The sequence below is a fragment of the Macaca thibetana genome, chromosome 3 (assembly GCF_024542745.1).
Source record: "Macaca thibetana thibetana isolate TM-01 chromosome 3, ASM2454274v1, whole genome shotgun sequence".
Classification (NCBI taxonomy): Eukaryota; Metazoa; Chordata; class Mammalia; order Primates; family Cercopithecidae; genus Macaca; species Macaca thibetana.
This window is the reverse complement of record NC_065580.1, coordinates 149,478,331-149,493,945: the sequence shown is the minus strand read 5'-3', so window position 1 is coordinate 149,493,945 and position 15,615 is coordinate 149,478,331. Positions and strand designations below refer to the sequence as shown.

The window sequence follows — 15,615 nt, the reverse complement described above, 5'->3', positions numbered from 1 at the left end:
GTGGTCTCCAGGGACAGAGCTCCAGAACCAGGCGGCACACCATCTCGTGGTCTCCAGGGACAGAGCTCCAGAAGCGGGCGGCACACCGTCTCGTGGTCTCCAGGGACAGAGCTCCAGAAGCGGGTGGCACACCGTCTCGTGGTCTCCAGGGACAGAGCTCCAGAAGCGGGCGGCACACCGTCTCGTGGTCTCCAGGGACAGAGCTCCAGAAGCGGGCGGCACACCGTCTCGTGGTCTCCAGGGACAGAGTTCCATTTAGGAATTGCGGGTTTGTCCAAGTGCATCCCAGAACTGGAATAAGTGGCATTGAAAAGGTGTTGAAACTTCTAAAATACCAGTGCAGTGCTGAGTATGACAAACTGCTTTGTAGAAGACCTCTGTGGGCGCTTGGGTACTATGTTCTGAGTGTACGAAAGGTGGAAATTTCAAGTAGTGCTTATAAAAGAGAAGACAATATACACAACTCAGGACTTAGGATGTATAAATTAGGAAACTGTTGTGTGTACTGTGAGAAGATCTGTCATCGTATTATTTTGATTGCAAACGTTTCTCCATGATTTGGTCTACAGAAGTTAATGCACTGAACTGACTCAGGTAATTTACTGAGCCTTCCTGGATCAGCACCCCTGCGTAAACCCAGTAGGAGTGACTGCCCTGTCATCCTGCAGCTTCCAAGAGCCTCTGATTTCTATCCCAGAAGTGGCTCCTGCCTCACAGTCCCACACTTGAGTGGCAGCAAATCTGCTGGCTTTTCACGGCGTGTGGAAATCTTCAGGCTCCTGCAGGATGCTGATCTCTGAGCTCGGTGGCTCTGCAGTTTCCATGTCCATCACCTATGTGGTCCCATGGGGGCAGGGCACCTGAGCACGAAGGGGAAGGAGCCGAGACGACACGTGTGGACCGGAACATCAGTAAGGCTGCTGACATCGAAGCAGAGAAGAAACCCAGAAATTCAGGCCCTAAAATGTAAAACAACTTTCCCAAGAGAAGGACGGCTTGAAAATCAGGAGTTTCCGAGAGCATCCTCTCGTTCCCTCTTGCTGCCGACCATGTGCACTCGGTGGGGCCTGTTTGATAGAAAACAAATGATCAAAAGCAGACGGCCCTTGAATAGCAAGAAGGTACCGGGCTGCCTTCTGTCTCTTGCCTGAAAGGAGCAAGTGGCCCCTGGGCTTGCCTGGTGGGAGACTCAGGGACGGGACGGCCTTATTCCGTGATGGGCAAAAATGAAAGTCAAGTTATCAAACTACGTTTTGGCTTCATAATGTGTCCACCTCTGACTCCTTTACTGAACGACCTGCACCAAGCAAGTACACGTGCAATTCCCAGGGGGTGTTCAGGTCGCCGACATAGCACGATGGTCCTCAAGGCAGTGGGCCAGTGGGAGAAAGGCTTGGCATGGATTCACCTGTGTGACAGGCATTTCCACTTACATTCACCATCTACAAGAGATGAACTCTTGAAACAAATGGGACTGAGACAGCCATTTGGGAAAAGGTAGAAACTGGCTCCGTGCCCACACCATGCACCTGAGTAGCCTGGGCATGGTGGCCCCAAGCACCGTCTGTAATCACTACGACAGAACGAGGATGGCCCTTGAGAAGGATTCCTCGTGTGGACCCAACGCTACACAATGCACAGTCCAGGGAAGAGCCGAGGAACCAGCATCGGAAGACTTTGCTCAACAACCACTCAGGAGCTGGGTGGTGTTGGGAAAATTCCAAACTTCTCCGAGCCTTGGTTTCCACCTCTTTAAGGTGGGAATGACGGTAGCATTTCCATGCTTGTTGCAAGAGTCAAAGGAGACACTGAATGTACAAGAGATGTGAAGGTGTAAAGCACTCCCTAAATATATATATATTTTTAAACACTGCTCTTCTACTGAGAAGTATGGAAGAGATAACTGTGAGTTATAAGGAACTACACCTGCATGAGCCACCCATCTTCTCCGGGACCACTCTTTATACCACTGTGAAAAACAAACTGCAGAATTCACATCTTCCGAAGAGCCTGTGCTCCCCTCCGGAACAGGCATGTTGGCCCGTTCTGACCAGTGGCTCCGAGTGCTTTTGTAATAGTCACAGGATGTGTAAGAAGGTCACAATTAATAACGGAAGTGCAGGGCAGCCTCCTCTTGCTGGTAGGATATGTTGCCCAGGAGACCATCTCAGCCAGAACAAGATGATTTTTTATACAGAAATAAACAGGAGAATGTTTTTAAAGGACATAACCCCTATGCTCCTCTCAAAGAAACACCCTGCCTATTATTATAAATATTTTATTACTGCACACACATCCTAACTACTTCTTATGGCTGGAGCCACGGAAGTGATTTATTTCTCTTTGCTTTCCTTGCATTGTGCCTCGGATCTGACACAGAGGCTGTGCCCTGGAGGATACACACTCACAAACAGAGAGCTGATGTGCAGACTGGAGGATTATGCGGAAATGTTTCTAAGCTAATTCATTTTGGCATGGCTCTTTAATTTCTGAAAACTTTGATATTCACAGGCCTAGGGTAGTGCACACCCTCATCTTAGGGCTTTTGGGATTTAAGCTCCTGCAAATACAGAAGATGCCCTCATCCCCAGCACCCAACTCTACTGACCCCATCACAGAAAATCCTTTTAACGGTAGTAATCCCGCAAAATAGAGAAACGTGCAGTCCCTGACGTGGCCTCGTAACATCAGAGAGATTTTATTATTAAACTCTGTGCCCTGGGCCTGGTTGTGTGGGATGACTTTTAAAGTCATTACTTGACAGCTTCAGCCTAAGGAAACTCTTTCTGCACGTGCTGAAGAAAGGCAGAGACAGAGGAATGACAAGCCTGTGCAACTGGGTAGAGAGGGCAGCCAATTATTCTCATTAGTGGATGGGTGCAGAACAAGAGGGAATGGCTAAGGCAGGGGCAAGAGCAGCAGTGCCACAGGAGCCCTCGGCCGCAGGCAGGCGGCGGGGACACGGGGCTATTTTCTGGAGCGGAGGAGGTCAGGCAATTAGGAACTGTCCCAGGGGATCAACAGGAACTAGAGCCCACGGCCCTTACCCCGAGGGGACAGAACTGCAAGTTCCTCTTCCCCCTTCTTTGAAATGAGGAAGGACAGTTGGAGCCTCGAGACAAAAGGGACCTTGCTATTGATTGGAGCTCTTTGTGTACCCCTGGGGATAGCCCATTTAAACCACTTCAGGTGGGTCACCGTCTGGCTTACATTTAGAAGAGAATCTCAACACTGGAGGAAAAACTTGAAAATAGCGGCAAATTGATTTTGACAGGCAAATATTCCAGGCATATAGAAAAACACATATTAAATGATGAATGGATGACTACACACACACACACACACACACACACACACACACACACATATGGAAGGTGTTGCCCTTCATACACAAGGATAATGAAGCTGAAGACGCAGCATTTCCCAATTTCTTACATTTATCTAAGAAATTAAATCTGTCTGCTGATGACCTTTGTTAGCCACTATTTACTGATCAGACACTTGGAACAAGCCCAGGAAGGGAATAAGGGGATACCCACTGTTCTTGCCCCAGTAACACTGGCAAAATTAACAAATCTGTCTACAGTGCTGCAATCTATTAGAAGAGATTTAATAATTATCATGCAATTCTGCTTTACTTTTTCTTTTACTTGTGTCAACAGACCACTGCGAATATCATGTTCAGGGCAATTTTAAAATTAGCAGTTTTGGCAAAGGAGGTTTCTTTTCTCAAACACAGACAAGTTCAGATACAGTGTTCCCAACAATTCTAGAAGCCTAACTGTCCTTTATAAAGCAAAGATAGCACCCTGGCTGCCCTTCAGCCACATCTGGCCCGCAGAAGTGTGCGTTAGCCCTGCCCTTTGTTTCCAAATATATTGATTTCATTCCCAACATCTAAAAGTTGTGAGGTTTCAGGTACAAAGCTAGATTTTTTTAATTTCTGGAAATACTAGAAGATCTGGCATTAGTGAACAACACACCAGCATGGTGACAACTGGCTAATAACTACATCAAATTAATTATTCTTAATTTAAAATTACTGTATTGAACAACACATGCCCTTGGTTGAAAACTTAAATGGAATCAAAAGACTCACAATGAGGCCAGATGCGGTGGTTCATGCCTGTAATCCCAGCACTTTGGGAGGCTGAGAGGGACAGATCACCTCAGGTCAGGAGTTTGAGACCAGCTTGGTCAACATGGTGAAACGCTGTCTCTACTAAAAATACAAAAATTAGCCAGGTGTGGTGGCACATGCCTGTAATCCCAGCTACTCGGGAGGCTGAGGCAGGAGAATCGCTTGAACCCGGGAGGCAGAGGTTTCAGTGAGCCAAGATCGTGCCACTGCACTCCAGCCTGGGCGACAAGAGTGAAACTCCATCTCAAAAAAAAAGCACAATGAATATTATACCTTGCTTCCAACCCCTAATACTCCCTCCATTCTCCTGCCAAAATGCTACCCCGACACCAGTTTTGTGTGTGCCATTTATGGTCGAATATGCACAGAACGTCTTTGTAAGGCTGCCCACGCTGGTCTGTGCATTCCAGTTTGCCACAGTCTCCACCACTCCCTAACATCTCACACCTGGTCTGCCTCCTTTGGTTCCTGTTTGGCTCTTACAGACATTAGAGTTTGCAACCCTCCGTGAAATCGACGCTCAGCTCTAATGGCGGCCTAAAGATGGTCAATCACGGGGTACTTGCCTGAGGATGTAACCACGCAACACCCCGTTATGCTCTGTTTCTGGGGGCGGCTGCCACTGGACCATAATGGATTGATTGGTCCGCCCACTGGCCACTATATTTTTCGGGGGAGCACTGGGTGGTTCTTCAGGTAGCATCAACCTAAACATAAAAGACGGGTAGGAACAAGAGAGATGAGTACTAGAAACAAGGGGGGCCCTTTTGCATTTCATCTATCTTGCTGAATCTTGAGCCTGACTACTCACGAGAATCGGGTTTCAAGAAAAGCAAAACTCACAGCCCACGAAACCGAAAGGACATGAGAAACAGTTACCACAAATCAACATAACAGAAAATCAGTTAACCAAGCAGCAAGGAAGGCGCAGAGGTGACTTTGTTCTGTGTGAGTAGCGCCAGCACCTCAGCCCTTTAGAAAGACTGTAAACCTGAACGTATCCGCTCCTGGGCCCGCCGTCTCAGACTCCTCCCAAACTGTTTTCTTCGGCTCTTTCAATATTTCTCATATCAAACTCCCACGTTTTGGGGGAAAAAAGGATTTAGAGCTCAGCTGTTCTACAAGTCAAGCCCACTGAAAGCTCAGGTTGGTTGGGGAGGGCGTGCTGAAATGTCATGAAGCCATTTTCCCATGTCACCTCCGAACGAGATTTTTTCAGAGGCGGCCCTCACAGGGATGGGAGAGCACGAAGACCGCTCAGGAACGCAAAGCCTCGGCAGAGACAGAGGAGTCTTTGGCTTCCCTTACAGCACGCTGGGTGTTGACTCGTTAAGACTGTGGCACCAGCTTCCACCCGGCAGTGGGGTGGGCAAAGGACATGGAAAACATGTAAGCTCTTAATTTCCTGTGTACAGAGGGCTGTGCTGTCAGGAGCGATTTATGTAGGCACAGCCAGGTCACCACAGGAAAAATCCAAGAAACCTGCCTCATAGCAACGAAGGAAGGCCCAGCTAAGCCTGCGTGGGACGGTGTTTCCCTCTTTGTGACAGGCTTTTCTGCTCATGTTTTGGGCGGTCTCCCTGAGGGAGGCCAGTGGGTTGCTGTGATCAATTCCACCACCTATTGTGATGCTTCTGTTTGGCATTCAGGCCCCTGGCTGTTCCGCGCCCCCACCTGGGGCGGGATTCACGCACCTGCTTGTCTCAGCGCTGTACTGGCCCCTGCCCACTTCGTTCACTGCGCACACCCGGAATTGATAGGTGCGAGCCGGAGTCAGGCCGCTCACGGTGACGCCTGTCATCTCGGGGCCAACATTTGACAGATGCACTTTCCACGGAGAGTCTGAAAGAATGAAGAAAACGAATTCAAGCCCACAGAAGTGCATGTCTGAATAATAAGAGGTGAATGCCAAGGCCTTCTCAGGGAACATCTCATTTGCTTAGCAGGACAGCACTAGGAGAAGGAATACTTATCCCATTGAGCAGGTGTGGAAACGGAGGCTGCAGTCATGTGGCTAGTAATCTGCAAGCCAGAAAGGAAACTCCCCCCCCACCCCATGCCGCCATCAATGAGCAAAGGGATTATTTTGTGCAACCTGCATGTGGCGGTTTAAAAGGAACCAAAACGTCCCTAATTCCTGTGTTCGGTATGTAAGGGGAGAAAGTTCTCTGTCGGCTCACGTGGTTAGGCAGATTGCAGATTTGTCTCCCAGAAAAGGATGCTGCACATGTCACTGAATGATAAATAAAAACTATATTCATTAACATTTTAATAAAAGAGGAAATGAGCACGATAAAGACAGATGGGCTGTGTATTTCGCAGCCCATCTGCGTGGCAGACCCATTACGCCACCACACCCCTGAGTGGCTTTGGCTGGAGAGAGACGTAATGAAATTCACAGCGAGTTTAGAATATCTTCCCACCCAGCTTTCCAGCAGGTGTGCAAGAGTGACTCTACCAGCCAAATGCGCTCTCGCCGGCAAGGCTTCTGAAGGTTCTGCTGGAGATCCTACACCCTTGTGTGTGTGTACTTCTTTTTTTTTTTTTTTTTTTTTTTTGCAGAGTTTAAACATGCTTTTCAGCCCAATCATTTTGTAGAGTGATGCCTTGGAATGAACAAGGTCTTGGCAATGACTTCCAGCATCCGCTGTCAGTTTCCATTCTGAATTGCGATGATGCCTGAACTGAATTTTCAAGTTATTAGTGAAGTAAGACCTGGGTGGGGGAAACTCTTTTGGAAATCGAGCTGTCTTGCTGACCTGAAGTGGTGCTAAGGTCCCTTTCACCCCGTTAGAGATGGTCAGAAAGAGGTGGCACACGCCTTCTACCACGGTGCTGGGCTAGGCGGAGCCTGCAGACAGTACCAGCTGCATGTCAACATTCACACATAAAATCCCAGCCGCTACTCCAAAAACCTACAGCCCGATCCGTGGGGATTCGCGAGTCCGCGCCTGCGAGCTCATCAGAAATGCACTCCAGCTCCTTACCCATCACAAGCAGTGGCCATAAATTGCTCCAAAATGAAAATGAGACTCTCAAAGGCAACTTCAGTGGCCTCACACAGAGATGTCTATCACTAATTCAGAATCTGCTCACTGGATTCCTTAACACAAAGTTAAGCTGCTCTGAAGCATGAAGCCAGTTGGCTAGGAAGATGGAATCTTTTTAATTATTTCAAATAAAGCTGCTTCCAAAAATGGGTTTCTGGGAATGCAGTCTTCGCCACCAGCTGGGCATTTCAGTGTTCCTGGCTTTTGATTTCCAGTGACATGGATAATGGGCAGCTGATGAGGATCCCCCTCTCTGTGTGTCTTCTTTAAAAACAAAATGTGTGCATTCCCAGTTACCTATGGAAGAACTCACAGCAACTTCCCTTTTCACTCTGGGAGCCTGAAATCCTTCCACTGGCACCACGCAGCTCGTGGTGATCTGGTTTGCCAAGCAGTCTCCCTTACGGAAAACAGCCGTTTGTCAATGTGGAGGACGAAAGGTCTTTCCCAGTATCAGGGCAACCGGACTCGGTTGGTAGAAGGCAGGGCCCCTTCGTGCCAAGTCCAGCTTCCATGGAAATACCGTTCTCATTCTGAAGAGAACTGGTATGTAGAAGAAAGAAGCATGGAGACCACAGCTGACGATGAGCTCTCTCACTTAAGGGTGTTCAGTTTTGTTTGAACTTCTGTGAAAACAGTGGACAAATCAGAACCGCAATGATATTGCATCTAACACCCACTAGGGTGGCTATTACTAAAAACACACACACACACAAACAGAAAATAACAGGTGTTGGGAAGGATGTGGAGAAATTCCACTCCATTGCACTGTTGTTGCAAATGTAAAGTGGGGTAGCTGCTACAGAAAACAGTATGGTGGCTCCTCAAAAAAATTCAGACAGAATTACCATATAATCCAGCAATTCTGCTTCGGAGTATACACCCAAAGGAACTGAAAGGAGGGGTTCGAAGAGATATGTGCACACCTGTGTTCACAGTAGCCTTATTCACAGTAGCCAAAAGGTAGAAGCAACCTGTAGGATATGATGAGGTTTCTCTTCAAAGAACTCGATCAATCTTTTATTCTTTAATTTATAGTACCCTCCACCCCGCTGCCTTTTCCCTTTTTTTCCTTTTTGCCTTTGTTAGATGCCACAGTACCAGGCGTTATCAGTACCAGCTCACATTCCTTTCCTTATTTGCAAAGAGGACTCACTTTCTAGCTCATTACAGACCCCCCTTCCCCTTTCCTCTCCGCTTTCTTTCACGTGCCCACCTTATCTAAAAAAAGCAAAAGTTTAGCCAACCGGGATTAGTTTAGATTGTACAACCCGGCCCCAGCCAACGGGGAAAGGGTACAGGGGCAGGACTTGCGTCAGGAATAAAGACTCTCGTGCCTTTTGTTCAGGTGTGCTCTCATGGCGACCGGCCAAGGAGGCACCCCTCTGCGCAGAAGTAAAATTGCTTTGCTAAGAATCCTTTGTTCGAGTGTTCAATTTCCTTAGGATTTTGAGCATTATTGCTAGCAAACCCAACTGCCCACCGATGGATGAATGGGTAAACAGAATGCAATCTGCCCATACAATGGCTACTATTCAGCTTTTTAAATGAAGGAAATTAGGACAAATGCCAGAACATGGATGAACCTTGAGCACAGTATATGATGTGAAATAAGTCACAAAAAGATGAATGCTATATGATTCCACTTGTATGAGACATCTAGAACAGTTAAATTGACAGAGACAGAAAGTAGGAGGAGTAGGGTAAGGAGAAATGGGGAGTTATTGTTTAGTGAGGCAGAAGTTTTGCAACATGAAAAGAGCTCTAGAGAAGGATGGTGGTGACAGTGGTAAAACAGTGTGAACATGTTTAATGCCACTGAACTGTGCACTTAGAAACGGTGAACATGGTGTTTTCTTAATGTGTGTTTATGCCTGTAATCCCTGCACTCTGGGAGGCCAAGGCGGGTGGATCACGAGGTCAGGAGTTCAAGACCAGCCTGGCCAAGATGGTGAAACCCTATCTCTACTAAAAATACAAAAATGTACCTGGGCCTGGTGGCGGGTGCCTGTAATCCCAGCTACTCGGGAGGCTGGGGCAGAGAACTGCTTAAACCTGAGAGGCAGAAGTTGCAGTGAGCTAGGATCGCGCCACTGCACTCCAGCCTGGGCGACGAGAGCGAAACTCCATCTCAATCAATCAATCAATCAATCAATACAAATGATGAAAAGATGGGGGATAACATATAATCCCCAAGACGCTCCCGAGTATGAAATAACATACATTGAAAGCATCTAGCTGTAAGCTTGGCCCAGGGTACCTCCCTCTCCCTAGATCCAAGCTCCACCCTCCCTACCCAGCTCTGCCCTAAGGGATCCTGCCCTTAGGCTTCCCATAGACAAGGGGAGCAAATTTAAGGCTCTTCCTCCCCGCTCACTGGAAGGCTGCCTGGGGCCACCTGGGTCCTTCATCCAAAGGGTCCTCCTCTTTTCCAAGCGGTGGCCCTACACAATCTCTCCTTCTGGGGTTCTGCAACTGCCTTAGGCTCTTTGACCTACAAGTGAAACCCGCTCTGAGGCTACCAGCCCCAGGGAACAGCTTCCCTCTACTTGCACCTCTGCAAGCATTCCCCTTCTACAACTTCCTCCTTGATTGCTCTCACTCAGGAACGCCATCTTTTCCCGCAGGAAGCTTGACTGACACTGGACTCAGTAAAGGTCTTCTTCCACCCCTTTCTTCCTTCAGACATCACAGTGTCTAGAAGTGAGCCATTCACCTGCTCTGTCAGGCACAGTGAACAAACGTCGTTTCAGACAGAGACAGTCAAGAGGACAACTGTTGTAACCAGGTGACTGAGGCGATTAATCAGACCGAGGGAGAGGCAGAGCAAGGCTGGAGACGCCGTCTTCCTGCCCTCGGCCCCATCCCACCAGCCTGACCCTGCCTGATCCTGGCTGTTTTTTCACTCAAGTGTAAACAGCTCCTGAAAGTCCAGAGCCTCAGCCTCAGGGTCCAGAGTCTGCTGCCCGGTTTGATTTGACAACAGGGCCTATTAATTTCCTCTGCACCTCCGGGCTCTGCTCAGTCCTGCTGCAACGACAGGATTCTTTATTTATTCTTTTTCCTCTTCCACTAGAAGATAAAAGGTTTGGCAGGAAGAGAGATTAAAGTGAAAACTAATACAAACGAACCCGATCCATCTCTGGGCACCCTGATTTGTAAAAAAACAAAACAAAACAAAACAAACAAACAAAAAAAACCTTGGTTTGGGAAGGATATGCTCATTCACCAGCTCTGGAATTGCAAGCTTGCTGAGAACTGTTAAAATTTAAATAGCAAGTCTGTTCCTGACAATCAATAAGGAACATCCCTTTAAAAGGGTCCTCCCGCAACCAGTCCTCATAGAAGAGGGCCATGGGATGCTTCTCTTGGAGGCTGGGGGGCAGAAGAGCCTTTTGATAAAGGAAACCATCCCAAAAAAGTTTAATACCTTTTTTCTTCCCCTTCAGGGACTCTCTGATCTAGAAGACTGAGGGATTTTACACATCCCCAGCCAGGCTCCATTCTACAGAAGGTATCACTACACTTTGGTTTTCTCAGTGGTAAGGCCCAGAATCGTGAGGAAAGAATCACGACTCCACTTTAGCTGTTGGTTAAAAAGCTGGTGGTTTCCAATCTTTGAAAATGTACTCAAAGCTTTTTCCAATAAAAAAGATCATTCCCATTTTCTCAATTAAAGGTGTCTGAAGAAGGAACATGTTTTTTGAAAGATTTTTTTTTCTTTTCTTGTCTTTTTTGAGACAGGGTCCCGCTTTGTCACCCAGGCTGGAGTGCAGTGGCGTGATCTCGGCTCACTGCAATCTCCGCCTCCTGGGTTCAAACGATCCTCCCGCCTCAGTCATGTTCCACTCCACCCCTACCGCCACAGCACATCCCATCCCGCAGGCTGGGACCACAGGTGCGTGCCACCATGCCTTGGCTAATTTTTGTATTTTTTGTACAGACGGGATTTCGCCATGTTGCTCAGGCTTATCTTGAGCTCCTGGACTCAAGCAATCTGTCTGCCTTGGCCTCCCAAAGTGTTGAGATTATAGGAGTGAACCACCACGCCCAGCAGGAAGATTTTCCTTAATTGCCAAACGCATCGTCATATTATTAATACCTAACATTTCCATGGCAGTTTGCAGCCTGGAAGTGCTTTCAGGGCTGTAGCCACAGAAACCCGCTTGGGGAGGAGGTCTCACATCTCTTTTTCACTCTGGGAAACCAAGACTCAGGAAAGTTTAAATAACTTCTGCCGAACTTCACAGGTGGCGGCTACTTAGAGTGGATCCATCTCAACATCACCAGAAGTGGAGCAGCTGGTGTCATGTGCCTCCTTGGGTTATGCAGCAGGAAGTACCGCTGATACCCGAGAAGTATTCACACACGCACACACACTCTCATGTAAGAAAAGAAACCATCCAGAAACTGAAGGCAGCTCAGATCCAGCCTCCAGGCAGTAAAGAAGGTACAGTAATCCCAGTATTTTGGGAGGCCGAGGCAGGCGGATCATGAGGTCAAGAGATCAAGACCATCCTGGCCAACATGGTAAAACCCTGTCTCTACTAAAAATACAAAAATGAGCCAGGCGTGGTGACGTGCACCTGTAGTCCCAGCTACTCGGGAGGCTGAGGCAGGAGAATCACTTGAACCCGGGAGGTGGAGGTTGCAGTGAGCCGAGATCGCGCCACTGCACTCCAGCCTGGTGACAGAGCAAGACTCAAAAAAAAAAAGAAGGTGCAGGAACCAATTAAACACCAGAATCACCAGAATCCTAATCTAGGACCTGAGGCCTTCTATAGGACAACTGTCATGGCCTCTGCCCAGGCAGGAGGTGGGGAGGTAGGCGGGGGTTTTGTGGATGAAGAGACACTGAGACACAAAACAACCAGTGCGATGGATGGACCTTGTTTGGACTCTGATTCAAGTGTAAAAAGACCTTTCTTTTTAGACACTTAGAAAAGTTAAATATAGAGTGAATAGCAGGTGATGTTAATGACTACTATTAATTTTGTTAGGTGTAATCAACTTTCTGAGCTGCTTACTGATCACTTAGGGATGAAATGACATAATTTCTGGAATTTCCTTTAAAACACTCTAGCAAAAGAAAAGTGAGGAACAGATGAAATACATATGGTTAAAATGTTATTGGTTGTTGGAGCTGTATTTTTGTGTGTATTTAGTACTTTTAATAATAAAAAGTTCTTAGAAAGTGACTATTTTTGTCACGGCATTGCCAGCATGGAGCGTTTTATAACTATTGTCATTGTCTACTGGTGGGTGAAAAATGTAATTTGGTTGATGCTTTACTTTGCATTTTTATATGAATGAGAATGAACATGCTTTCATTAAAACAAGGATAGTTCCCCCAGGTTATAGTTAAGTGGAAAAATTAGGTGCAAATTTATTATTTTTCTAATTCGAATTCTACTACTATTTTCGCTACAACAGTCTGCATATTGTATCTCCTGAAATATATTTTAGCTTATAATAATCATGGTGATCCATTTAAAGAATTATCCACTGGCTAAGCTCCCTTGGGATCTGTTTTATTCCCTGTTTGGTCCTCAGCAACTAGAAGAGTGCCTGACACACAGTAGGAGCTCAACATATGTTTGTGGAACAAAAGCACCCACTCCGTTGGAGCTACTGTTGATGCCTGTGTGTCTCCATGGTCAACCTTCACAGTAACCTTGGAGGGGATACGATGGTCTTCATTTCCACATGATAAACGGATGGAGTGAAGGCTCAGGGTCTCTCCACTCACCATTAATGTTCCTTGTGCAAACTCCACGTCTCACGGTTGCCTAGGATTTTAAGCTGGGAAGTTAAGGGCTTGGTCACAGAGATGAAGGAGAAGATGAGCTTGTCTTGGAGCAATGCCCACGAGGGCCCCCGCCATGGAGCTGAGAGAGGAGGCTTCGTGCTAAATCAGAGGCTCCCCTCCACCACAACAGACTGTCTCTCTAGACACCGAGTATAAGCAGGCTGCATTCCTTAGGGTGGCACTGCACACTCAAGACAGGTGCTGCTGAGAGTCTAGCCCTAGGCAGAGATCAGGTTAAATTCCCCATGTCTGGAAGGTCTATCAAGTATCGGCAGTGATGAGTCATGTTGACAGGGTCCACCCTTGACCTGATGTGATGAGAATGGCACTTTACCTCCCTGGTCTTCTTCCCAAAGCCCCACAACCCCAGTCTAGCTACGAGAAGAACATCAGACAAATCCTGATTAAGTGACGTTCTACAAAACAGATCCTGGATGGGATCCTGCAGCAGAGCGGGAAAGACATCATCAGGGAGAGACTGCGGAGCTCGGAAGGGGGCAGTGACTGCAGGGAATAACAAGGTGTCACTGTGCGCTCACTGACTGTGACAAAGGCACCACACTAGTGTCACGGGGGAAGCTGGGTGAGGGGTCCATCTTTGCAACAATTCTGTACACTCCAAACTGCTCTAAAATACAAAGTTTAGTAAGAAAAAATAAAGACCTATCATGAATGGTTGGTCCGGAGCCAGGCAGGGGAGTGGCGGGTTAGGAGGCCCTGTGTGGACCCTGCAGTGGAAGGTCATGTGTTTCGCATGAGAAGAGCAGATCCGTGTGTGTGTGTCCACATGCGTGTGCCCAGGCACACAAGAGTGAGGGCTGTCAGAGAGCTGAGGTTAAAGCCACTGGGATTCCTCCTGAGGCTAGAGCCTGGAGGATGAAGGATGAGGTGTCCCAGACACGGCTCATGCTGAACTCCTCAGTGTTGGGGGGCCTGATGTCCATGGGGTAGAGCAGCAGCAAAGGGCTGGGGCTCCATGAGTTGCAAACAGCAGTGCCCAGTGCCCTCCAGGAAGGAGGCTCATGCCAACTCCAGAAGAAGGATGCACAGAGTGACCTGGAGCTCTTTGCTCCCATCGCATTGGGCCCTCCCTGGGTCCTAGCAGAGGCTCTTTCAATGTTGTATTATTTTTCTTAACAAGAGCTCCAAAATTACACAACAAAACCTGGATCCACCCCTGAGAACCAGATATCCATCTCCCAGACCACATTTTTTCCATCATAAAAGTGATAAAAATGGCAAATTTTATGTATATTTTGTGTGTATATGTACTTGTTTATGTATGTACATTATATATACCACAAAGAATAATACAAGTTCACCTAAAAATTTTGGAAAATAAAGAGTATGGGAAGGAACTGAAATGAAACAAGCATAGGTCCCTACTGCAGTTCTTGTTTTTTAAACCATTCTTATCGTTGTTCAGTGCTTTGGGTAATTACTTTCACGTTTTTGGAGACTCCGACCTATATCTTGGTGTTCAGCTCAGTGAGTTACTGAGATTAGTTTGGTGGAAGGAATGACATTTCCTCCTCTATGTTAAAGTGCCCTCAAATTACTGTCGTCACATGAACAGAAACAACACAGTTTTTGAAAGCCCAGACAACAAAGAATTTCAGCCTCCATGCAGTTAAACTGCTTGGGGCGAGGCTTCAGAACCCACTCCCACTCTGAGCCACGCACCCCTCCAGGCTGGAGCCTGGGCTCAGAGACGGGCACAGCCAGGGCTACGAAAAAAGCTTCTCTTGGTCTAGTCAGAGCTCATCTGGGCATTAAGAGAGAAGCATAGATAATAACTAGTTATGCAAAGGTTACACAAAGCATTTTCTGCAGGATTCTAGTTAAAAACTCTTACAATGACAAAAGGAACATATTTTTTAGTGGCACTGTAGAATTCCAAGCTTAAGCTGCTAAATACATTTGTGGAACAGACTGTACTCCTGCAAGGGGACTGCAAGGGCCCCCAGATGAATGTGACTCTATTGAGGCATGAAACACAACTAAGAAAAACACAATTTGAAAAGAACATTGTGAAACAGACCTGTTCGTGGCAACCCTAGAAGAGAAGATGGAGGCCACAGGAGTGACAGGGATAAACCACTAAGGATGCTTGAGAAAGAAAGAGGCTTAGGCCAGACAAAGACTTCATAGAACAGGGGGAGGAAAGAGTAGGAAGTAGATGGATATTTTCTACTTAAAACAAAACACCAAAGAGTGAACAGGATACATTTTGATATCCTTCCCTTTGGGAAGGCCTTCTCTGTTGTATATGTCTTTAGAGAAACCATAAAGGTCTGCAAGGTCACGATTAAAATGCACCAAGTTTTTGCCTTAAAAAGTTAAGAACGAAAGAGCTGAGACATTTAGAAATACATGAGACCCCCAGCTAAGGGATGCAGCCAAAATGATCCCAGAACAGGCTTTGAGGCCGTAGACTGCTCACATCCAGAGCCTCAGGTCAAGACACCAAAGGTGGCCCAGCGAGGCCAGACTTTGGCCTGGACCCAAGGGGAGACATATGCTCATTGGGAGGTGTCGGCCCATGTGCTGGAGAAGCCATTCCCTCCAGAGAAGGGGCAGGAGGTTGGAAATGGTGACTGGACACAACCAGAAGC

The 15,615-nt window shown here is 47.2% G+C and overlaps 1 protein-coding gene across 2 annotated transcripts in view; it reads right to left on the bottom strand.

Annotated features, from left to right (window-relative positions):
* SDK1 (sidekick cell adhesion molecule 1) overlaps positions 1–15,615 on the bottom strand; it is a 978,941-nt gene that overhangs the window by 255,324 nt on the left and 708,002 nt on the right. For both annotated transcript variants that reach the window (XM_050785652.1, XM_050785653.1), the window contains 2 exons: positions 5,836–5,983; positions 4,708–4,848 (listed from right to left, as the gene is read on the bottom strand). In XM_050785652.1, the coding sequence (XP_050641609.1) occupies positions 4,708–4,848; positions 5,836–5,983 (289 nt within the window). The remainder of the gene's footprint in view (positions 1–4,707; positions 4,849–5,835; positions 5,984–15,615) is intronic.